This window comes from Elephas maximus, chromosome 23 (assembly GCF_024166365.1).
Source record: "Elephas maximus indicus isolate mEleMax1 chromosome 23, mEleMax1 primary haplotype, whole genome shotgun sequence".
NCBI lineage: Eukaryota > Metazoa > Chordata > Mammalia > Proboscidea > Elephantidae > Elephas > Elephas maximus.
In genome coordinates this window covers 54,595,103-54,621,251 of record NC_064841.1, presented here as the reverse complement: position 1 = coordinate 54,621,251, position 26,149 = coordinate 54,595,103, and the positions used below count along the sequence as shown (strand labels likewise).

General features: G+C 37.9%; 1 protein-coding gene across 2 annotated transcripts in view; it reads right to left on the bottom strand.

Moving 5' to 3' along the window:
- Window positions 1-26,149, bottom strand: part of SGCG (sarcoglycan gamma) — a 288,542-nt gene that overhangs the window by 66,944 nt on the left and 195,449 nt on the right. For both annotated transcript variants that reach the window (XR_007515049.1, XM_049867160.1), the window contains exon 5: window positions 19,722-19,841. Coding sequence is in view for 1 of the 2 variants with exons in the window: in XM_049867160.1 (XP_049723117.1) it covers window positions 19,722-19,841 (120 nt within the window). In the remaining variant the exon portion in view is untranslated. The remainder of the gene's footprint in view (window positions 1-19,721; window positions 19,842-26,149) is intronic.

Sequence of the window (26,149 nt, the reverse complement as noted above, 5' to 3'; positions counted from 1 at the left end):
ATTCCTCATTTATCTGTTAGCTACCTGAATGTCTTCTTTGGTGAGGTGCCTGTTCATATCCTTTGCCCATTTTTTAAATGGGTTACTTCTCTTTTTGTAATTGAGTTTTTTTTTTTTTAATTTTTATTAAGCTTCAAGTGAACATTTACCATTCCAGTGTAATTGAGTTTTTGCAGTATCATGTAGATTTTAGAGATCAGATGCTGATTGGAACTGTCATAGCTAAAAAGTTTTTCCCAGTGTATTTTGTTTTTTTTTATAGGTAGTCTTCCTACTCTTTTAGTGAAATGTTTGGATGAGCGTCGGTGTTTGACTTTTAGTAGCTCTCGGTTATCTACTTTCTCTTCTGGTGTTTGTACGTTTCTGGAAATGTTTTGTAATACTGTTTATGCCATGTATTAGGGCTCCTAGCATTGTCCCTATTTTTTCTTCCATGATATTTATCATTTTAGGTTTTATATTTAGGTCTTTGATCCATTTTGAGTTGGTTTTTGTGCATGGTGTGAGGTATGGGTCTTGTTTCTTTTTTTGCAGATGGATATCCAGTTATGCCAGCACAATTTCCCCATTTACAGACTTTGGGCCTTTTGTCAAATATCAACTGCTCATATGTGGATGGATTTATGTCTGGATTCTCAATTCTGTTCCATTGGTCTATGTATTTGTTGTTGCACCAGTACCAGGCTGTTTTGACTACTGTGGCAGTATAATATGTTCTAAAATCAGGTAGTGTGAGGCTTCCCACTTTGTTCTTCTTTTTCAGTAATGCTTTACTTATCCGGGGTCTCTTTCCCTTCGATATGAAGTTGGTGATTTGTTTCTCCATCACATTAAAAAATGTCATTGGTATTTGGATCAGGGTTGCATTGTACCTATAGATTGCATTGGGCAGAATAGACATTTTTATAATGTTTAGTCTTCCTATCCACGAGCAAGGTATGTTTTTCCAGTTATGTAGGTCTCTTTTGGTTTCTTGAAGTGGTGTCTTAGAGTTTTCTTTGTATAGTAGGTCTTCCTCGTCTCTGGTTAGATTTATCCCTAAATATTTTATCTTCTTCAGGACTATTTTAAATGGTATTGATTTGGTGATTTTCTCTTTGAAGTGCTTTTTGTTGGTGTAGAGGAATCCAACTGATTAATGTATGTTTATCTTGTATCCTGGTAGTCTGCTAAACTCTCCTATTAGTTTCAGTAGTTTTCTGGAGGACTACTTAAGGTTTTCTGTGTATAAGATCATGTCATCTGCCAAAAGAGATACTTTTACTTCTTCCTTGCCAATCTGGATGCACTTTATTTCTTTATCTAGCCTAAAAGCGCTGGCTAGGACTTCCAGCACAATGTTGAATAAGAGTGGAGATAAAGGACATCCTTGTCTTTTTCCTTTTCTCAAGGGGAATGCTTTCAGTTTCTTTCCATTTAGGATGATGTTTGTTGTTGGCTTTGTATAAATGCTCTTTATAATGTTTAGGAATTTTCCTTCTATTCCTATGTTGCTAAGAGTTTTTTTTTTTTTTATCATGAATGGGTGTTGGAAAATGCCTACTCTGCATCAATTGATAAGATCATTTGGTTCTTGTCTTTTGTTTTATTAATGTGATGGAAAACTTTGTTTTTCTAATATTGAGCCATCCCTGCATACCTGGTATGAATCTCACTTGGTCATGGTGAATTATTTTTTTGATATGTTGTTGAATTTTATTGGCTAGAATTTTGTTGAGGATTTTTGCATCTAAGTTCATGAGGGATATTGCTCTGTAATTTTCTTTCTTTGTATTGTCTTTACCTGGTTTTGGTATCAGCATTATGCTGGCTTCATAGAATGAGTTTGGGAGTATTCCATCCTTCTCTATGCTCTGAAATACCTGTAGTAGCAGTGGTGTTAACTCTGCTCTGAAAATTTGTAGAATTCTCCAGTGAAGCTGTCAGGGCCAGGGCTTTTCTTTGTTGGCAGTTGTTTAGTTACCTTTTCAATCTCTTCTTTTGTTATGGGTTTATTTAGTTGTTCTACCTGTTTGTGTTAGTTTAGGTCAGTAGTGTGTTTCTAGAAATATGTCCATTTCCTCTAGGTTTTCAAATTTGTTAGAATACAATTTTTCACAGTATTCTGTTATGATTCTTTTAATTTCAGTTCAGTCTGTTGTGATATCGCCCATCTCATTTCTCATTCAGGTTATTTTCTTCTCCTGTTTTTCTTTTGTTAGTCTGGCCAATGGTTTATTGATTTTGTTAATCTTTTCAAAGAACCAGCTTTTGGTCTTGTTAAGTCTTTCAATTGTTTTTCTGTTCTCTATTTCACTTAATTCTGCTCTAATTTTTATTATTTGCTTTCTTCTGGTGCCTGAGGGTTTCCTTTGCTGCTGTCTTTCTATTTGTTCAAGTTGTAGGGATAATTGTTTGATTTTGGCCCTTTCTTCTTTTTGTGTGTGTGCACTGCTATATTATATTGCTATAAATTGTCCTTTTTGTATGTGTGCATTGCTTTATTTTATTACTATATATTGACCTCTGAGTACTGCTTTAGCTGTGGACCAAAGGTTCTGATAGGAAGTGTTTTCTGTCTCATTGATTCTATGAATTTCTTTATCCCATCCTTAATTTCTTTTATAATCCAATCACTTTTGAGCAAAGCATTGTTCATTTTCCATGTGTTTGATTTCTTTTCCCTGTTTTTATGTTATTGATTTCTACTTTTATGGCTTTATGGTCAGAAAAGATGCTTTGTAATATTTTGATGTTTTGGATTCTATTAAGTCTTGCTTTATGGCCTAAGATGTAGTCTATTGTAGAGAATGTTCCATGTGGACTGGAAAAGAAAGTACACTTGTCTACTGTTGGATGTAGTGTTCTGTATATGTCTGTGAGGTCAAGTTAGTTGATTGTGGCATTTAGCTCTTCTATGTCTTTTTTGAGGTCATTTCTGGATGTTCTGTCCTTCACTGAAAGTGGTGTGTTGAAGTCTCCTACCGTTATTGTGGAGCTATCTCACTTTTCAATGCTGTTAGAGTTATTTTATGTACCTTGAAGCCCTGTCATTGGGTGGACAAATATTTAATATGGTAATATCCTCCTGGTATAGTGTCCCTTTAATCACTATATGGTGTCCTTCCTTATCCTCTGTGGAAATTTAACTTTGAAGTCGTTTTTTGTCCGAAATTAGTATTGTCACTCCTGCTCTTTTTTGATTGATATATATATTTTTTACATTCTTTGAGTTTTAGTTTGTTTTTGTATTTAAGTCTAAGGTGTGTCTCTTTTAGGCAGCATATAGATGGATCTTTTTTTTTTTTCCATTCTGCAACTTTCTTTCTCTTTATTGGTGCATTTAGTTCATTTATATTCAATGTGATTATTGATAGGTATGAGTTTAGTGCTATCATTTTGATGCCTTTTTTTGTGTGTTGTTGACAGTTTCATTTATCCACTTTTTTTTTTGTTCTGAGTAGTTTCTCTCTGTAAATCACACTCCTGTTTTTCATTGTAGTTGATTTTGTATTTGCTGAGACTTTATGTTTTTTATTTTGATGTGTAGAATTCTTAATCTTCTTTGTGGTGACCTTGATTCTTGGCTAGCAATTTTTCTCCTTTAGTGCTTTATATATGTCATCCCATTGCCTTCTTGCCTGCATGGTTTCTGCTGAGTTGTCCAAACTTATTTTTATTGATTCTCCTTTGTAGGTGGCTTTTTACTTTTCCCTGGCTGCTCTTAAAAGTTTCTCTTTACCTTTGTTTTTGGCAAGTTTGATTTTAATATGTCTTGGTGACTTTCTTTTGGGATCTGCCTTGTGTGGGGTTTGAAGAGCATCTTAGATACATATCCTTTCATCTTTCAGGATGCCAGGGAAGTTTTCTACCAAAAAACTTCAACAATTCTCTCTGTATTTTATGTTATCCCTCCCTGTTCTGGTAGTCCAGTCACTCATAAGTTATTCTTCTTGATAGAGTCCCACATGATTCTTAGGGTTTCTTCATTTTTAAAAATTCTTTTATCTGATTTTTCTTAGAATGTATTGTTGCCAAGTGTTTTATCTTCTGTCTCACTAATTCTCCCTTCCACTTCCTCAATTCTGCTCTTTTGACTTTCTATTGAGTTGTCTAACTCTGCAATTTTATTGCTAATCTTGTGAATTTCCGATTGCTGTCTTTCTACGAATTTTTGCAGCTTATTCAATTTTTCATTATGTTCTTGAATAACCTTTTTAATCTCTTCAACTGCTTTATCTGTGTGTTCCTTGGCTTGTTCTGTGTTTTGCCTGATCTTGTTCTTGATGTCTTGAAGAATTCTATATATTCATTGGGAGAGTCCTTGATTCTTTGTTTTGGGAGTTTGTTGAAGCAATCATGGTCTGCTTCTTTATGTGATTTGATATCGACTGTTGTCTCCAAGTCATCTATAAGTTGTATTAATTTATTTTATATTTTCTCACTGTGTCCTAGTTTCTTGCTTTGTTTTGTTTTGATATATCCAAATAGGCTACTAGAGTGAGCTAACTTAATTATTGGAGCTTTCGAAGCACTAATGTCCTGTTACCAGATGGCTACAGCTGTTATCAGATATATGAGCCTATGAGTCCATTCACTATTCTTGTATAGATTCAGCCCAAGTGTCCTGATAGTCAGTCTCCTAGTGTGTGGTGTAGGCGCTCACCTACTACCTTAGAGGAGCAGTGGTGTTGGGTGTATACACAGGTTTCTGGTAGCAGTAGGGGGGTCACACTCTGAGGAAGGCAGGGGGCTGACAACCTTCCCCCAAGTGTCTGTGAGGAAGGCACATCCCTGCTTTCTAGAGTGCTCTGGTGGGTGGGTTCTGCAGCCATACCATAGGCACCTGATGCTTTTACCTGTAAGGACTGGTACCAAACCAAAAAACCAAACCCAGTGCCATCGAGTAGATTCCGACTCATAGCGACCCTATAGGACAGAGTAAAACTGCCCCATAGAGTTTCCAAGGAGCACCTGGTGGATTCGAACTGCTAACCCTTTTGTTAGCAGCCATAGCACTTAACCACTATGCCACCAGGGTTTCCTAAGGACTGGTAGGCATCACTTATTATTGGATCCCTTTCATGGGTGGCTAGTTGGTGTGGTTGGAGCCTCCAGTCCTCAGGCCCCTGCCATGTGTAGGGGAAGGCCTTGTTTAATAGGTAGAGTGGTATCAAATGTCGAAAACCTGCCTCTCCACTGCACAGCTGAAACAGTTACAGTCAGGCCTCAAACAGATTTGCCATTGCAATATAACAGCCAGGTCCTATCTGAGTTGGCAGAGTATTTTTCCCCCATTTGTTAATTTGTTCCTTCTGCAAGGCAGAAGAATGGCTCAGGGAGCCCAGCAGGACATATGTCAGGCCCAGGAAAAGCAACTGTTAATGAAGCTGGCTGGGCAGAGGGAGGAGGGATCAGATAGATAGGAGAGGGTTCTTTCAAAAGGAGGACCTATTAGATCTGCACAGGAAATTAGACAAAATCACTTGTCTTGCACTGAGAGTGCTGTTTTATCTCAGATTCCAGAGGCGTGTGTAGCCTGTGTGCACTGGCTGGGTCCCCACTGAGATTGCCTCAGGGGGTTAGGGCTGTTTCCCACACTTGCCTTCTTTTGCTGAAGCAGCCATGTCCTCAACTCCACCACCAGCCCCACAGCTGTCACACCAGGGGGTCGGGTGTCAGCACTTCAGATGACTTCTTTCTCTTAAGCAGCTGCATCCTAAACGCCATGGCCAGCCCTGCTGCAGACACACCACAGGGTCAGGGGTGCTCCACTTTGCTTGTCTTCTTTCGCTGAAGCTCCCGTGTCCTGGAAAACTACCATCAGCCCCGCTGCAGTTGCACCAGGGAATCGGGGTTGAGGTGCTGCTGCAGGCTCGGCAACTCCTCCCTGTTTCTGCACCGTCTTTCCCTCCCTGCACTCAGTCCAATTTCTTAACTTTGCCTTTGATTCTCAGGGTCTCCAGCTTGTCATATATATAATCAATTCACTTGCTTTTTTTTTGGTCTTTGTTGTAAGAGGGACCACAGGAAGCGTCTGACCACTCTGCCATCTTGTCCCTGCCTTCCAGTCTTCCTCTTTTTCACCTGACCCTCTACTTTACCAAGCATGACGTCCTTCTACAGGGACTGATCCCTCCTGATAGCATGCCCAAAGTACAGTAGATGAAGTCTCGCCATCCTCCCTTCTAAGGAGCATTCTGTCTGTACTTCCTCCAAGACAGATTTAGTTGTTCTTCTGGCAGTCCGTGATATATTCATTATTCTCCTCCAGCACCATAATTCAAAGGCATCAGATTCAAAGTGACATAGATAAGCCCAAATAGAGCAGTTTTCTAGATGAATGTGAATGACTTGAATTTCTCATTAAAAATCAAATTCTCGTATACTGAGTTTAAAAAAGCAAAATTCAACTAAATGCCAATTATTAAGAAAGGCAAGTAATTTAATGCAAGAAGAATTTTGGCTGGAAGGCTAAATTAAAGAAGCCAGATCACCAGAGGCCATCCGGAGCCTTTTATCAATGCTTAGAGAAGTCATTGCACAAGAAAGTGACACTTGGAGTTGATGTATCCATCAATTTGGATGCAACCTTTTGGATATAACCAAAACAGGAAAGTTATCATACTTGCAAAGAAGCAAAGCTGGACTAAAATAACACTGGGCCACTGAATTAATCAACATGGAGCTATCGCAACACCAGACTTCTTAAGTGAGTTAACATATGTCCTTTTAGTTTACGCCAGTTTTAAATGGGCCTTTTGTTCTTTTCAGCTCAAAGACTGTTAACAGAAGCACATCAGCTCTCCACATGGCTGCATTACAGTGTTCACAGTTCTTGGATTTGTACTTGGAGGGTACAGTGATCTATAAGCAACTTCTAGATAACTGTCTTTGTGTCTTTTTTTTTTTTTAATTGTACTTTAGATGAAGTTTTACAGAATGAACTAGCTTCTTATGGAACAGTTAGTACACATTGCTTTATGATCGTGATTAACAACCCCATGACATATCAACACACTGCCTTCTTGATCTTAGGTCCCCTATTACCAGCTTTCCTCTCCCCTCCTGCCTTCTAGTTCTTTCCCCTGGCCTGGTGTGCCCTTTTAGTCTCATTTTGTTTTATGGGGCTGTCTAACCTTTGGATGAAGGATGAACTTCAGGAGTGACTTCATTACTGAGCTAAAAGAGTGTCAATGCGGCCATACTATTGGGGTTGTCTTCATTTTTTTTTTTTTTAATCTTTGTTTATTTTAACTTCTTCAGTTGTTGAAATCTTATTCTCCGGGTCCTCTTTTGTTAGAGAACTTTTAGGTAATTCCAGCATTTCTACAACATCACTTTGAACTTTATGTAATCTTGTTAGCTGCACAGAAAAGTATTTAAAAAAAAAAAAATTGAACCAAGATGTTATGGATTGAATTGTGTCCCATTCCCCCCAAAATGCATGTTAACTTGCCTGGTTCATGATTCCCAGTATTGTGTGATTGCCCACCATTTTGTCTTCTGATGTGATTTTCCTACGTGTTGTAAATCTTACCTCTATGATGTTAATGAGGTGGGATTAGTGGAAGTTATGTTAATGAGCAGGACTCAATCTACATGATTAGGTTGTGTTAAGTCAATCTCTTTTGAGATATAAAAGAGAGAAGCAAGCAGAGAGACATGGGGACTTTACACCACCAAGAATGCAGAGCTAGGAGCCTATGACCTTTGGACTCAAAGTCCCTGCACTGAAAAGCTCCTAAACCAGGGGAAGACTGATGACAAGGACTTTCTCCCAGAGCTGACAGAGAGAGAAAACCTTCCCCTGGAGCTGGAACCCTGAATTCAAACTTCTAGCCTCTTAGACTGTGAGAGAATAAATTTCTGTTTGTTAAAGCCATCCACTTATATTTCTGTTATAAACAACAGTAGATAAATAAGACACAAACCTACCACTAGATCTTGTTTTTCTCGGTGTGATGGGAATTGGCTGTTATTACAAAATCTTATTTTTTTTCCCTTAATGTTGGGTAATGAACACAGCCTAGAAAATTGTTGCCAAGGAGCCAAAACACACTTGGGAGAGGCAAACTAAGAATTGATCACCTGTAAGAAGTCAGTTCTGGCAATGGTATATAACACTTCTTTTTTGAAGACTGCATTTGATGCTATTCCAATAATATGTTCTGTAACTGGGCTTAGAAAAAGAGACATTCTAACTTTGGTCATTTGGTGACCAATTCTATTTTTAGGAGAAAAATGAGAGTGATTAAACCCTAGGTCAGTTTCAAACTGAACTGGTGAAATTGTTTAATCTCTTCCATAAACTGGATTTAAAATTATTCTTCCATTTCCTAGTTGGCTAAGGTCTATATTGAAGATGCCTAAGAATTAAAGAGATGTTTTATCTTATTCTCTGACGAAGAAAGATGAGAGCAATGACAAAATAACTCTCCTTTATCCAAGACAATTAGGAATCTATACTAGTCACAAGTTGGGAGTGCACCATCTTAAAGAAGGAGCCACTTCTCTACCTGCCTGCCTCCTGACATCCATGCTTAGGGCAGTAGTGACCAATGGGGAGAAAAGTGTGGGATGCATTCAAGTCATGTTTTCAGTCACAGAGATAAGTTGGCTCTCTGTCTCTTCTCCTATCACGCCCCTTCCCTTGGCTGACAGCTGCTGCTGCTTTGGCTGATCATAAAGAGATGCTGTGATGTGAAAGCAGCAGTTGGCAAGTTAAAATCCGTCTCTAAAATGTTGTTACCTGCTTTGCACTCTTACTGCCATTCTCTCTTTATCTCCTCATTGGGCTCTCTGCCTTCACTTATTGCTCAGGATTTCACCTTTTATAGGCTGTCATGGTGATCTTTGAAAAAACTTTTGGATGTCCACAACGGTAAAGGGAGAGGCCACTTGGAGTCCATCATCTTCAGAGGCTGAGTCTTTTATAGTAAATATTGGAGAAATATTTGAATAAGACTTTATCTTGAAAAAGGAATCCCTGGGTGGTGCAAAAGGTTAAAACGCTAGGCTGCTAACCAAAAGGTTGGAGTCCATCCCGAGGCTCCTCTGAAGAAATGCCTGGCAAACTACTTCTGAAAAATCATCCACTGGAAATGCTATGGAGCACAGTTCTCCTCTGACACAAGTGGGCTGTCCCTGAGTTAAAGTTGACTTGACAGCCACTGATCTGGGTTTTTTTTTGTTAGTTTACCTTGAAAGATTAAGTATTCTTTTTGTATTCTATAATAACTGTGAAACCATACTGAATAAACAAGGAATAAATCAAGTTTTTTTTTTTTGGTATAATTTTCCTAACACAATAGGAATTGTATGATGGCTGTATTAGTTTTCTGTTGCGGATAACAATTACAACAAACTTAGCTACTGTAAACAAATAGCCATCTATTAGCTCAAAGTTCTGTAAGTTAACAGTCCAGAGAAACTCAACTGGGTTCTATGCTCAGGGTATCTCACAATTTTTCCCCCAGAGGACTTTTGTCAGTATCTGGAGGCATTTTTGCCTGTTACATCTCGGGGGTGGGAGGTGGGTTACTACTGGCATCTAGTGTGTAGAGACCAGGGATGCTGCTAAACTCCCTACAATGCACAAGACAACCCCCACAGCAAAGAATTACACAGCCAGAAATGTCAATAGCGCTGAGGCTGAGAAATCCTGAGTTAGATAATGTACAGAGCATGTCAGACCTTGGATAGAAGAACGAAACAAGGAGAGAAAACAGCCAGCATTGAGGAACACCTTGTTTTTCTTTAGTCACAAGATTTAGGGAAGTGAAGAGCATACTGGAAGTCCCTGATTTTACTTGAATTACAACAATCACCTTTTTTTTTTTGGTAAATCTTATTAAATATGTACTACATGGAATGTTGCATCATGTAACTTGCTGAGTTATTATTCTTAGATGTTCATTTGCAGGTGTTCTATGTTATTATTTATAAAGATACTGATAATAAAAGGCAATAATGAAAATTAAAAATACTAAAGTATTCAATTGTGCAAACAAAGTTTCAAAATTGAGGTGTTTAGGCTGGGTTTACAATAATGGGTTAAATCCACACCACTTTTGGGTGAGCAGGGAAAGGGTAACCAACTAATGTAACAGTTCTCAGAAAAAGTTAAAAATGTTCCAGGAAGAAATATGTCAAAATTGTTCTCAGAAAAAAATGTTTGCACAGACTGTTCTCAGGAAACATCTGTCAGAAATAGATTAACTGATACGAAGAAAGAATTTTTTTTTCTTCTCTTGGGTTCTGCAAAGAATGTATATAAAAATCCTTCCTTGCTGACTTCGGCAGAGCACTTTGTACTTCTCCTTAATGATGCCCAGCTCAAGTTGTCCTATTTCTTCAAAATAATTCTTTGCTTAGATCTTTACAGAGTAAGAATTTTGAATTACACTACTACATTTCTGGTGTCAGAAGCGGGATTTTGAAGGGGCATTATCTTTTGCAGCCCGGAGGCTTTGAGGACTCGGACTGTGGTGCCAGCTGAGATGGGCTCTCCACTTCCACAAATTCTTGGGAGCTGCTCTAAGGTAAATAACCTCTCGAATTTGAGCTCCACTTTCTTGCATTAATAGCTCTCCGAGTATTATTGTTGAATTTGTTTTTGTTTTTGCAAATGCACTTTGTCTGGGAAATGCCAACTCTAGAGGCAGCTCAGAGCTGCCCTCTGGACTCCTGCATTCTACATGGACAAACACTTTGGTCCTTTAACCTGTGCATTTTTGCTTGCCTGGAATAACCTTACCAGAGACAGTTTTGAAAATAAGTGCCTGGTTTGAGGTTCTTTTGAACTTTTGGTTTTTCAGTGCAGTAAACTGGAAAAGACAGGCTTCCAAATTAAACAACCTTGATGAGATGCCTATTTTGACTGGTAATTAGGAGCTTCTAAAAGACATCAAGACAGTTTAGTAAATCCGTAGCTACTTTAGAGTACTTTTCAATTAGAGAAACTAGAATATTTAAGGAGCCCTGGTGGCACAGTGGTTAAGAGTTCTGCTGCTAACCAAAAGATCGGCAGTTTGAAACCACCAGCCACTCCTTGGAAACCTATGGGGCAGTTCTACTCTGTCCTATAGGGTCGCTATGATTTGGAATTGACTCAACGACAATAGGTTACAGGGTTACAGGTTAGCATATTTAAAAAAATAAGTCTCTCTCCAGCAGAATGAATAAGGTTCAAAAAGAATGAAACCAGGCTTTGTATGGTTGTTACAAAGGAATCCCGGAGTTTTTAAGCAGCAAAAATTTGGGCACAGGTTTGAGGCCATTCACCATCAACAGAAAGATCCCTGTGAGTGGATAAGCTGGGATTTGAGATGGGCCAGAGCAATAGGCTGCCCACCAGCCACAAGAAAACTCTCATGCAACAAAGTCACACTGTGATACAAAACAGCAACTAAAACCCCACAGCAGACTCCCTACTAAGAATTTTATTTGACTCTGGGAGACCAGAATTTCAACCTATTCTTAACATCCTTGATAAATGAACCTGGATTTCCCCCTACTGGGATGCTGGTCTGGGGTTCATGTTCAAAAACACTATAAGCTGCAAATACTTGAAATTATTTAAAATTTCAATGGTCATTTTGGGAAAATGAGTTCCCATTTGTGTTGTCTTTTTTTTTTCCTCTAGAAATTTTGTTTGATACTCAGATTTTTTCAGAGAGTCTGATAGCCTGCCATCCGAGACTCTGGCAAATTAATGAGTTTATTTAGGACTTGGTTTTTTTTTTTTCTGTTGAATTGAGTCAATCTTACCAGAGAATTGTTGTATACATTTTAAGAGACTGAATTGCCTATGTTGTATGGTATTGTATACGCCTAGTTTTTGAACTGGCCCTATAGCCCAATGAGTCTATGTAGTTTCTCTGTTTTGTTTTTTTCTGGGATCTTGCCTCTAGTCTAAAGCGTTGTGTCTGAGTTTCCATCTTGTATCAAGTTAGAGGTCATGGCTAGCAGGTGAAGTTTTTCACGAGGCTGTCTTAAATCTCAGTACTTTTCTCTTCCAATGGAAACTGCTTTTTGCACCTGTTTCATGATCTGGTCTTTTAATAGCTACTCTGAGAAACATTAATATAAATTACTCTATTTTGAAAAATGCACTGAAAAGGGATGAATTATTTATTTTTGTAACAAGGCTTTAGAAACAACAAATTATTATAAAATTTATTCTTCAAAGGATCCTATAAAGACAGGGTTATGTAAATGTAGTAATTTCCTACCTCCAGATAGTATTATTGAATTAGATTATAATATTTCTTCGAATAACTTACTCTCATCAGTTTAATTTAAATAGACCTAATATTCCCATGAATTAATGAAAATAAATCTGTTCTGACAAAGATTTTTATATTTATGTCAACCTTGAAAACAAATTCTTGAAGGCTTTTAAGTAATTTAATGTAGATATTATATGAAATGTTTTATTTACAGGAAAGGGAATTTATTTGATATGAACAAAGGTTTTATTTGTGGCAGGTAAAAGTCTGATGGATTACTCTAAGAGAATTTTTAAGAGTTTTAATGTCAAATAACATACAAAGCAAAGAATTGTGTTTCTCGATGTTGAGTTAAAATTTTCTTTGATTACTGGGTTAAAGAGTTAATTTTACTCTTTATGCAATCTACCCAGAAAGCAAGGGTTCAAAATAATAAATTCCTGAGTCAAAAACCAAGCCACATAGCTTTGGAAAAAGCTAAAATTGTAGTCCCTGTGTGTTTTTGGGTATCACTCCCAATCCTCTGGCTTAATGGAAAGGTCTAATGGAATAGGAAAAACTGAGTTAGCCAAGCTCTGTGAGGTAATTCCCTTGGTCCTTTTGAACTTAAAGTCCACCCCACTTAGACTACATAAACTTACTCCATACAAGATAATTACCAGGAGACCCATGGTCATCCCCTAAGTTGTTTGCACTGGCTTTAATATTGTTCAACCTGCATTACTAAATATTGTCAATCTTTAATCCAATACTCTAAAGAATATTTTTCACAGGTTAAAGAAGGCTTTGACGACCAGAAGCCAATGCCCCCCAAATTACCTAATATTTTACCAGGAGAATATGTATATTGGAAAGACATCAATTAAAAGACTCCTTAAAACCTCATTGAAAAAGGCCATGCCTAGTACTCCTTACCAAACTGTGTGCTACCAAACTAGAGGGAGTCAAACCCTAGATACACCTGTCGCAGCTGAAAAAAGGCTAAGACATCTCTATGGACTAATAAGCCCTCTGTAGAACTAAAGATTACCCTAAAACATTCCAAGGGCCACAGAAGTAGACAGCTAGCCTCAAGATCAAAGAACAAGACCTCATGCACGTTACTAAACTTTATGGACTTTGGTGTGTAATTTTAACTGTCCTTATGTTATTATCCTTGCTTTATACTGGTCACCTTCTCCCTTAGCAAGCTCTCCAACATGAAGGTCTATTTAGTCTCTATGCTTCTCCTTTTAATGACTTCTAATGGATGAAAAGAAAATCTGCTGTTAAGTTAGCTCAATCAGTGGCTAGTGTTAGCAATTTGACCGAAATTTAGATATGTCTCCCTCATCCCTGAGCTGGACATGAAAATTCAAACCATTAGCATCCCCAGTACTGAATTATAGTCATATACATAATGCTATTTTTAGTCACAACATTACTTTTAAGAGAGTCATAAATGTTAGACTGTGATACCCCCCTAGGTTGTCAGCTCAACCTCAAGTATCATGTTTTAATCTAATGTATGTCATAAAATGAGGGACAAATCTCTCCATTTGTTTCAAGGTACATTTACCTGGTTCCATTGCTAACTTTGCTAACTTACTATGGTACTTCTGAAATGAACTTCCACTCCAATATACTGACTCACCTAGGTATTACATAAATCTATCTCAGAATGTGGACTGATTACCAAACTGCCTAAATAGAATTATGTCCCTCCTCTGCACTAAACTTTGGAGTTCATTGAGATTAGGGCATTATCCCATTTATAATAATTCTCTTACTGAAAACTGGCTCAAGTGGGTCAATAAGACCATTCCCTTCCCAGAGAATTACACTGGGAAACTATATGATCTGCACTCTTCATGGGTATGTCTTCTTATGTGGAGAATCCAATTATAGCACGATGAAAGACCCAAACCCAAGAAATGAACACTAAGCTTGGGTCCTGCCTTGCTTAGATGGTTGGAGAATGAGAGGTCAATGCATGCTAGGTCTTATGAGAGTCCCACTAGATATTAGCTCTTATAAGGGAAATGTACATTGGACTAAGAGCTTAAAGGTTCTTATTTGAAATAAAAGAGCCTTTTTGGCAGATCATAATCAATAGTCAACAAGCCTGAAATGGGATGGGTATTCCTTTGAGCACTTCTACCCAACTGTCACATCTCTCAGCTTGAAAAATCTATTCTCAATATATCTGCTGCCATGGCTCAAACTGCCAATGACATTGCGATGGAATGGCAGCTCAACAAAAGTTTTTAGACTCCCTAGTTAAGGTTGTATTAGACTATTGAATAGTTCTTGACTTTATTTTAGCCAAACAAGGAGAAGCTTGTGCCATTGCTAATATCTCCTGTTGTGCTTGGGTAGCAGGAGCCCTGGTTGTGCAGTGATTAAGCGCTTGGCTGCTAACCAAACGGTCAGCAGTTGGAACCCACCAGCCACTCCATAGGAGAAAGATGTAGTAGTCTGCTTCCATAAAGATTACAGCTTTGGACACCCTATGGAGCAGTTCTGCTCTGTCCTCTAGGGTCACTATGAGTCAAAATTGACTAGATGGCAATGCATTTGTGTCATGGATTGAACTGTGTCCCGTCCCCCCAAATATCTGTCAACTTGGCTAAGTCATGATTCCCTTGTATGACTGTGTGATTGTCTACCATTTTATCTTCTGATGTGATCTCCCTATGTGTTGTACGTCCTATCACAATGATGCAATAAGATGGATTAGTGGCAGTTATACTGATGAAGACTACAAGATTAGATCATGTATGAAGCCAATCTTTTTGAGATATAAAAGACAGAAGTGAGCAGAGAGACATAGGGACCTTATACCACCAAGAAAGCAGTGCTGGGAGCAGACCATGTCCTTTGAATCTGAGGTTCCTGTGCTTAGATGCTTCTAGGCCAAGGGAAAACTGATGGCAAGGATCTTCCATCAGTGGTATTTCTGTTATAGCAGCACTAAATGACTAAGACGGTTTGTTTTTGGTTTGGTGCTTGGATACATGTCACAGAAGTAGAACAAGATATTAGGAAATTTCACCAAAAGCTTACTTGGTTGCATTCAATCCCTCTCATACCTGACTGTTCCTACTTAAATATTTTTAGTTGGCTACCCAATGGCATTAGTTCATAGTTGCATTCCATACTGTCAACTAGATTATTTTATTTCTTGTAATTATTATTGTGTTCTTGCTGTTTTTAGGTGCTGTTGAGTCATTTTCAACCCATAGTGATCCTATATAAAACAGAACGAAACACTGCCTGGTCCTGCACCATCCTCACAACTGTTGCTATGTTTGAGCCAATTGTTGCAGCCACTGTGTCAATCCATCTCGTGGAGGGTCTTCCACATTTTTGTTGACCCTCTCTACCTTACCAAGCATGATTTCCTTCTCCAGGGACTGGTCTCTTCTGATAACATGTCTGAAGTACATGAAATGAAGTCTCAGCATCCTCGTTTCCAAAGAGCATTCTGGATGTACTTCTTCCACGACAGATTTGTTCATTCTTCTGGCAGTCCACTGTATATTCAATATTCTTTGCCAACACAATTCAAAGGCATCAATTCTTCTTCAGTCTTCCTTATTCAATGTCCAGCTTTCGCATGCATATGAGGCAATTGAAAATATCATGGCTTGGATCAGGTGCACCTTAGTCCTCAAAGTGACATATTTGCTTTTCAACACTTTAAAGAGGTCTTTTGCAGAAGAATTGCCCAATGCAATGCATCATTTGATTTCTTGACTGCTGCTTCCATGGGTGTTAATTGTGAATTCAAGTAAAATAAAATCCTTGGCAACTTCAATATTTTCTCCATTTATCATGATGTTGCCTATTGGTCCAGTTATGAGGATTTTTGTTTTCCTTATGTTGAAGCGTAATCCATACCGAAGGCTGTGGTCTTTGATCTTCATCAGTAAGTGCTTCAAGTCTTCTTCTCTGTCAGCAACAAGGTTAAGTGTAGTATGAAATGCTTGTCTAATGCTTGTAGCCAGAAAGGAACTCTCATTGCTATGCAGAGAGTTATGTATTTTGAGGAAGTTCATAACATAAAGTTTGTACAGACTCATACTGATATTCCAGGACTGAAACATCAGAAGAGAGACCCATCTCATTCCCCACGGTGTTGTATCTTGACTTTTATTGTTTGAGTTCAGCCTGAATATGTTCCTTCCATGTGGCCTCATCTGCTGCACTAATCCTGCCAAAGTCAACTCACCCTGAAGATGAGACCTATTAGCCTGATAAGGTGACGAAAAGGTGCTGACCACCTAAAACCCTTGGCTAAAACAGAGTCTTTGCAGAAGAAATGTAGTAATTCTATTATGGGTGATCAGCACCCCCTGTGGAGAGTCTGATCAAAAGAGGGGAATGTGCTAGCAAAGTTTCAAAATTGAGGCATTCAAGCTAGGCTTACAACAATGGGTTAAATCCACACCACTTTTGGGTGAGCAGGAGAGGGGTAACCAGCTAATGTAACCATTCTCAGAAATGAAAAAAAAAAAAGAGTTAAATAAGAATGTTCTAGGAAGAAGTATGTCAAGATTGTTCTTGGAAAAAGTGTTTATACAGGCTGTTCTTAGGAAAGGTGTGTCAGAAATAGATTAACTGATACGAAGAATCTTTTTCTTCTCTTTGTTCTGCAAATAATGTATATAAAAATCCTTCCTTGCTTGACCTTGGCAGAGCACTTTGTACTTCCCCTTAGTGATGCCCAGCTTGAGATGTCTTATTTCTGTAATATGTATCTTTACAGAGTAAGAATTTTGAATTATGCTATGCCACAACTTACATTAGAACCGATTTATGATGGAGTTGTCAGAACAGAACCCTGTCATATGTGAGGGACTACCTGTATTGGGAAACTGTGAAGAGTTACGGTTTTGGTCAAAATTGTACAATTCATGCATCCACTGTTCACAGTTGCCATAGCAACAAGATCTCCAAGTTACTGTGATGGTATAATGATGAGGGAAAGGTCTAAGTAATATAGTAATATAGTAATTAGAGATAGGGGTAGAGAGTCTACAGTTAGCTTCCCTGGGGATGAGAAGTTTGGGAGAAATCTATGCCTCCCACAAAGACATGTTACGAAAGAGAAGCACATGGCTATCTTTAACAAGGTTAACTTGAACAAGTGCGCTAGGGAGAACTTCTAGATGTTGCTTTCCCACTGACTTTACTAGAGTCATTGGGAGGGCCAACCAAAAAACCCATTGCCGTCGAGTTGATTCCAACTTGTAGCGATCCTATAGGACAGAGTAGAACTGCCCGATGGGGTTTCCAAGGAGTACCTTGTGGATCTGAACTGCCAACATTTTGGTTAGCAGCTGTAGCTCTTAACCACTACACGACCAGGGTTTCTAGTTGGATGGCAGCGACTCACAAATTGTGTTCTCCAGAAATGCTGCATCAGCATCACCTGGGAGCTTATTAGAAATGCAGATTCTCTTGTTCACTAATTGTAGTCATGGCCCAGAAGGATCTCTGGACTACAAAAGGTGGAAGCTCATTTTACTGATGTCCTGTGTAGGGTGGCTTGAGTTTGTGACAATACATGCTCTAGCTCAAACTATTCATCCTGCAGTTCTTATTGCTCTGGAGGGCAATACTACTCTACCAAGAACCTTGCTTTCCTTTGCATGCATATTGTTTAATCCAGCAAAGCTGGTAAAGTAGGTATTATTAATCCATTTTACAAGTGAGGAAACAGCTAGGAGAGACTGAGTAACTTGTCTGAAGCCATACAACTAGTAATTGTTAAGGTAGAAATCAAATCTAAATCTAAAAAAGCCCATATTCTCAAAACTAAACAACAGTAGACTTCTGATGGATGAAGGCACTTTATTAGGCAATAACCTATTTTATTTACTTTATTTTGGTAAGAAAAATGGACACTGCTGCCTTAGAGTGTGCTTCAAGATTAGGTTATAATTTTATAGTTTGTTTTGTTAAGAATTAACTATAACTTAAAACTCTGACTTCTTGCATCAGGAAACATATTTATTTTTATTTGGGGGAGAGAATAAAGTTAAGGTTGGTTTTCAGAATGGTACAGAAAAATGCTGGGATGGATTTGACAAGTGTCTGACTGTTAATGTAAACTAGCCTTTACAGAAGCTCAGCAAGTGAATTTAGAGTATGTTCTGGAAATTTCCATGTTTTTCATAAAATTTTTTCATTTTGGTCCTAAAAATGAACCTACCACAGGGATCACAACAGATGGTCCAGGACAGTGCTGAAGAAAAATGTAGAACAAAATTCAAATTCACGGGAAAAAAAAAAAAAAAAAGACCAGACTTGCTAGCTTGACAGAGACTGGAGAAACCCTGAGAATATGGCCCCCAGACACCCTTTTAACTCAGTACTGAAGTCACTCCTGAGGTTCATCCTTCAGCCAAAGAATAGACAGGTCTATAGGGCCAGTAGAAATCCTGGTTGTGTAATGGTTAAGTGCTACCCCTGCTAACTAAAGGGTCAAGAGTTCAAATTCACCAGGCGCTCCTTGGAAACTCTATGGGACAGTTCTACTCTGTCCTATAGGGTCGATATGAGTTGGAATCGATTTGACAACAACGGGTTTGGTTTTTTTTTATTGTTGTTATAGGGCCAATGGGGCCCTCGTGGTGCAGTGGTTAAATGTTTGGCTGCTAATCAAAAGGTCAGCAGTTCAAATTCACCAGTCACAACTTGGAAATGTTATGGGGCAGTTCTACTCTGTCCTATGGGGTCACTATGAGTCAGAATTGACTCAATGGCAGTGTTTTTTGTTTTCTTTTTAAGTAGGGCCAAAAATAACACAAGTGAAGAGTGTGCTTCATAATTCAATCATGTATATGGGACTAATAGACACACCAGCCCAAAAGCAAAGACAAAAAGGCAGGAAGGGATAGGAAAACTGAAGAATGGAAACAGGGAACCCGAGGTGGAAAAGGGGAGTGTTGACACAGTGTGGGGTTGGCAACCTACGTCACAAAACAATTTGTGTATTAACTGTTTAATTAGAAACTAACTTAATCTGTAAACCTTCACCTAAAGCAAATTTAAAAAAAAAAAAGAAGAAGAAGAGCCTACCAGAAGCCTATCCAATCCTTAGTTCAATGAAAGAAAAGGTTTTGTAGAAATGTAGGGAGCCCAAGAAACTGATATAATGGGAATAAAATGAACTAATATGTAGACTATTCTGAAAAAGTCACATGAAAAACAGATATTTGAATTGTATAGATGATAGAAGAATATATGATAAACCTATGGGTTATACAAAATGGAAAAACTTAAAGGATAGCAGTATAGTGGAAGAAAAGAGTGAGCAAAGGTATATGAGAGGGATTTCAGTCTTCTGAAGCATATCAAATAATTTCAAAAGAAAAGCCATAAAGAAAAGTCAATAAATTCAAACTGGTTTTTCTTATTGGCCTGAAAGATTGCAGAGAAAACTTGCCAAACGTACAGTTTGCTTTTCCACAATTGTACTTACTCTATGGGATGTTTTTTTTCTCGCTTGTTATTACATACCAGTTACTCGAAGTTTATCTGTACCAACTACAACTTCCTTTTCATCAACTGTAAATAGTGGCTTGCCATCCTTGGAGTTGATCTGAAACTGTTGACTCTGGACTTCCACCATTTTGGGACCTGAGGGATTAATTAAAATGGTTCATTATAAAGTGTTTACTATATGGAGTTTCGAAATCTCTATTTTACACAAGTCATGTCTCCCAGTGATGCCAAGTTACCAAATATTTAGGATTTGCTACCAATAATTTTTTGGATCCTACTATGATTAAACACTATAAATTTTAAACCTAAATATATGATTGAATGAACTATATCAAATAAATGTATAAATTATTTAAAATTTTGCTTTTTCAGGTTTTTAAAGCTTTCCAAAAATAACATAATTCTTCTACTCGGATAATTTAAATTCACATTATTTAAGTTAACCAACTAAGAATTTTGCATCCTGAAATGAGAGACGTGGGAATGGCAATTTTACGAATGGCTCACTTTAATAGCTAATGTTAACCCAGAAGATGGGTCATTCTCATATTCTTTCCTCTGCCCTTACTCTTAGAAGAGGTTCTTACTTCTTACTCCACAGAGAAAATTGACATCACCATGTAAAACCACTGTCTAGTTTCTGCTTTTCCCATTACCTAAAGCGTTTTTGTCTTCTCCACTCCTGCTTTCTTTCCATCTCAGTGACAGAAGCATCACTGTTCCTGCCCACATTAATCCCTTCACCTGAGCTTTAGACCCATTGCCTTCCAACACATTAATTTATTCGGCAAATGTTTAATGAATGCCTGCACATGCCAGGCACTGGGGTATCCAGTGCTCTCAGGAGATTATGAACTATCATTTGATTTCCGATCCCTCTCATTCATACACTCAGCTGTAAACTGATTCCAGGCATTCTTCATTTATGTCTCCTAGTTTCTCTGTGTGTTTCTACTCTTTCTAGCCCAGGCAGAAGGATGGATTAATTTCTCTGAAACACCACTTTCATCATCTGCTTAAGGAACTTCAAAAACCAAACCAAACCTGTTTATGTCAAGTCAATTCCAATTCAAGGTGATCCCATGTTTTACAGAGTAGAACTGCTCCATAGGGTTTTCTTTCTTTTTTTTTTTTTTATATTATGAACGCTTTTTTTTTAACCTTTATTGTGCTTTAAGTGAAATTCACAAACCAAGTCAGTCTCTCATACAAAAACTTATGTACACCTTGCTATATACTCCTAGTTGCTCTCCCTCTAACAAGACAGCGCACTCCTTCCCTCCACTTTCTATTTTTGTGTCCATTTGGCTAGCTTCTGGCCCCCTCTGCCCTCTCATCTCCTCTCCAGACGGGAGCTGCCCACATAGTTTCATGTTTCTACTTGATCCAAGAAGTTCACTCTTCACCAGTATCATTTTCTTTCCCATAGTCTAGTCCAATTCCTGTCTGAAGAGTTGGCTTTGGGAATGGTTCCTGTCTTGGGCTAACAGAGCTTCTGGGGACCATGACTTCTGGGGTCCTTCTAGTCTCAGTCAGACCATTAAGTCTGGTCTTTATATGAGAATTTAAGGTCTGCATTCCACTGCTCTCCTGCTCCATCAGGGATTCTCTGTTGTGCTCCCTGTCAGTGCAGTCATCGGTTGTAGCTGGCCACCATCTAGTTCTTCTGGTCTCAGGATGATGTAGTCTCTGGTTTATGTAGCCCTTTCTGTCTCTTGGGCTCATAATTACCTTGTGTCTTTGGTGTTCTTCATTCTCCTTTGCTCCAGGTGGGTTGACACCAATGGATGCATCTTAGATGGCTGCTTGCTTTTGTTCAAGACCCCAGATGCCACTTTCCAAAGTGGGATGCAGAATGTTTTCTTAATAGATTTTATTATGCCAATTGACCTAGATGTCACCTGAAACCATGGTCCCCAACCCCCAGCCCCTGCTACACTGACCTTCAAAGCACTCAGTTTATTCTGGAAACTTCTTTGTTTCTGGTTTAGTTCAGTTGTGTTGACCTCTCCTGTCTTGTGTGTTGCCTTTCCCTTCACCTAAAATAGAACTTATCTACTATCTAATTAGTGAAAACCCCTCTACCTGCCTCCCTCCCCCTCTTGTAACCATCAAAGAATATTTTCTTCTTTGTTTAAACTATTTCTTGGGTTCTTATAATAATGGTCTCACACAATAGTTGTTCTTTTGCAACTGACTAATTTTACTGAGCATACTGCCTTCCAGATTCCTCCATGTTACGAAATGTTTCACAGATTCATTGTTCTTTATCAATTTGTAGTATTCTATTGTGTGAATATCCCATAATTTATTTATCCATTCCTCCATTGATGGGCACCTTGGTTCCTTCCATCTTTTTGCTATTGTAAACAGAGCTGCAATGAACATGGGTGTGAATATATCTGTTCATGTAAAGGCTCTTATTTCTCCAGGATATATTCCAAGGAGTGCGATTTCTGGATCGCATGGTAGTTTTATTTCTAGCTTTTTATGGAAGGGTCAAATGCATTTCAAGAACGGTTGTACCATTTTACATTCCCACTAGCAGTGTATAAGTATTCCAGTCTCTCCACAACTTCGCCAACATATATTATTTTGTGTTTTTTGGATTAATGCCAGCCTCGTTGGAGTGAGATGGAGTCTCATTGTAGTTTTGATTTGCATTTCTCTAATGGCTAATGATCCTGAGCATTTCCTCATGTATCTGTTAGCTACCTGAATGTCTTCTTTAGTGAACTGCCTGTTCATATCCTTTGCCCATCTTTTCATTGGGTTATTTGCCTTTTTGTAGGTAGTGTTTGCAGTATCACGTAGATTTTAGAGATTAGATGCTGATCAGAAATGTCATAGCTAAAAACTTTTTCCCAGTCTGTAGGTAATCTTTTTACCCATTTGGTGAAGTCTTTGGATGAGCATAGGTGTTTGATTTTTAGGAGTTCTCAGTTATCTAGTTTCTCTTCTGCATTGTTAGTAATGTATTGTGTACTGTTTATGCCATGTATTAGGGCTCCTAACATTGTCCCTATTTTTTCTACCATGATCTTTATCATTTTAGATTTGATATTTAGGTCTTTGATCCATTTTGAGTTAGTTTTTGTGCATGGTGTGAGGTATGGGTCTTGTTTGACTTTTTTTTTTGCAGAAGGATATCCAGTTATGCCAGCACCATCTGTTAAAAAGACTGTCTTTTCCCCATTTAACTGATTTGGGGCCTTTGTCAAATATCAGCTGCTCATATGTGGATGGATTTATGTCTGGAATCTCAATTCTGTTCCATTTGTCTATGTTTCTATTGTTGTACCAGTACCATGCTGTTTTGACTGCTGTGGTGGTATAATAGTTCCTAAAATCAGGTAGAGTGAGGTCTCCCACTTTGTTCTTCTTTTTCAGTAATGCTTTACTTATCTGGGGCCTTTTTCCCTTCCATATGAATTTGGTGATTTGTTTCTCCATCTCATTAAAAAATATCATTGGAATTTGAATCAGAATTGCATTGTATCCATAGATGGCTTTTGGTAGCATAGACATTTTTACAACGTGAAGTCTTCCTATCCATGGGCAAGGTATGTTTTTCCACTTATGTAGGTCTCTTTTGGTTTCGTGCAGCAGTGTCTTGTATTTTTCTTTGTATAGGTCTTTTACGTCTCTGGTAAGATTTATTCCGAAATATTTTATCTTCTTGGGGATTACTGTAAAAATGGTATTGATTTGGCCATTTCCTCTTCAATTTTTTTTTTTTTGGTGTAGAGGAATCCAGCTGATTTTTGTATGTTTAGCTTGTATACTGATAGTCTGCTGAACTCTTCTATTAGTTTCAGTAGTTTTCTTGAGGATTCTTTAGGGTTTTCTCAGGTATAAGATCATGTCATCTGCAAACAGAGATACTTTTACTTCTTTCTTACCAATCCAGATGCCCTTTATTCCTTTCTAGCCTCATTGCTCTGGGTAGGACCTCCAGCACAATGTTGAATAAGAGTGGTGATAAAGAGCATCCTTGTCTGGTTCCTGATCTCAAGGGGAATGCTTTCAGACTGTCTCCATCTGGGGTGATGTTAGCTGTTGGCTTTGTATAAATGCCCATTATTATGTTGAGGGATTTTCCTTCTATTCCTATTTTGCTGAGAATTTTTTCATGAATGAGTGTTGAACTTTGTTAAATGCCTTTTCTGCATCAATTGATAAGATCATGTGGTTCTCGTCTTTTGTTTTATTTATATGATATATGGATTACATTAATTGTTTTTCTATTGTTGAACCATCCCTGCATACCTGGTATGAATCCCATTTAGTCAAGGTGAATTATTTTCTTGATATGTTGTTGAATTCCATTGGCTGGAATTTTGTGGAGGATCTTTGGATTTAAGTTCGTGAGGGACATAGGTCTGTAATTTTCTTTTTTTGCGGTATCTTTACCCAATTTTGGTATCAGGGATATGCTGGCTTCATAGAATGAGTTTGGTAGTATTCCGTCTTTTTCTATGCTCTGAAGTACCTTTAGTAGTAGTGGCGTTAGCTCCTCTCTGAAAGTTTGGTAGAACTCTGCAGTGAGGCTGTCTGGGCCAGTGCTTTTTTTTTGGTTGGGTGATTTTTTATTACCTTTTCAATCTCTTCTTTTGTTACGGGTTTACTTAGTTGTTCCACCTCTGTTTGTGTTAGTTTAGGTAGGTAGTGTGTTTCTAGAAATTCATCCATTTCTTCCAGGTTTTCAAATTTGTTAGAGTACAATTTTTCATAGTAACCTGATATGATTCTTTTAATTTCAGTTGGGTCTGTTGTAATACCACCCATCTGATTTCTCATCTGGGTTGTTTCCTTCCTCTCCTGTTTCCTTTTGTCAGTTTGGCCAATGGTTTATCAATTTGGTTAATTTTTTCAAAGCACCAGCTTTTGGTCTTGTTAATTCTTTCAATTGTTTTTCTGTTTTCTATTTCATTTAGTTCTGCTCTAATTTTTATTATTTGCTTTCTTCTGGTGCCTGAGGGTTTCTTTTGTTGCTCTCTTTCTATCTGTTCAAGTTGTAGGGATAATTCTTTGATTTTGGCCCTTTCTTCTTTTTGGATGTGTACATTTATTGATATAATTGACATCTGAGCACTGCTTTCTCTGTGTTCCAAAAGTTCTGGTAGGAAGTGTTTTCATTCTCATTGGATTCTATAAATTTCTTTATTCTGTCCTTGATGTCTTCTGTAACCTAGCCATTTTTGAGCAGGGTATTGTTCAATTTCTAAGTGTTTGACTTCTTTTCCCTGCTTTTTTTGTTATTGATTTCTACTTTTATTGCCTTATGGTCAGAGAAGATGCTTTGTAATATTTCAATGTTTTGGATTCTGCTAAGGCTTGTTTTATGGCCTGATAAGCGGTCTATTCTAGAGAATGTGCCATGTGTGTAGGAAAAGAAAGTATACTTGGCTGCTGTTCGGTGGAGTGTTCTGTATATGTCTATGAGGTCAAGTTGGTTCACTGTGGCATTTAGATCTTCCGTGTCTTTATTGAGCTTCTTTCTGGATGTTCTGTCCTTCACCAAAAGTTGTGTGTTGAAGTCTCCTATTATAATTGTGGCACTATCTCTGTTTTTAATGCTGTTATTTTTTATTTTTTATGTATCTTGCAGCCCTGTCATTGCATGCATATTTAATATGGTTATATCCTCCTGGCATATTGTCCCTTTAATCATTATATAGTGTCCTTCCTTATCCTTTGTGGTAGATTTAACTTTAAAGCCTATTTTACCAGAAATTAATATCGCCACTCCTGCTCTTTTTTGATTGTTGTTTGCTTGATATATTTTTTTCCATCCTTTGACTTTTAGTTTGTGTCTCTAAGTCTACGGTTTGTCTCCTGTAGGCAGCATATATACAGATGATTTTTTTTAATCCACTCTCTGTCTCTTTATTTGTGCATTTAGTCCATTTATATTCAGTGTAATTATGGATAGGTATGAGTTTAGTGGTGTCATTTTGATGTCTGTTTTGTGTGTGTTGTTGACAGTTTCTTTTTCCCACTTAATTTTTTGTGCTGAGTAGTTTATCTTTATGTACCATCTTTTCCTCTTATTTATTCTTGTTGATTTTGTTTCTGCTGAGTCTCTATTTTTTTCTTTTGTTTTATTTTGATGAGTAGGGTTGTTAGACCTGTTTGTGGTTATGTTAATACTTACCCCTTTTTTCTTCATTTAAATCTCACTTTTATTTTTTTATAGCACCTTGTCTTCCTCTCTATATGAAAGATCCATGACTACATTTCTTAGTCCCTCTTATTGTTTTAATGTTGTCTTCTTTACATAACAACATCACTGTTTCCCTGTTTTGAGTTTTTTGTGATTTCCTTATCTGGGTTTACATCTGATTGTTCTGTCCAGTGTTCTAGTCTTGGTTTGATATCTGATATTATTTGATTTGCTAACCAGAGAACTCCCTTTATTATTTCTTGTAGTTTTAGTTTGG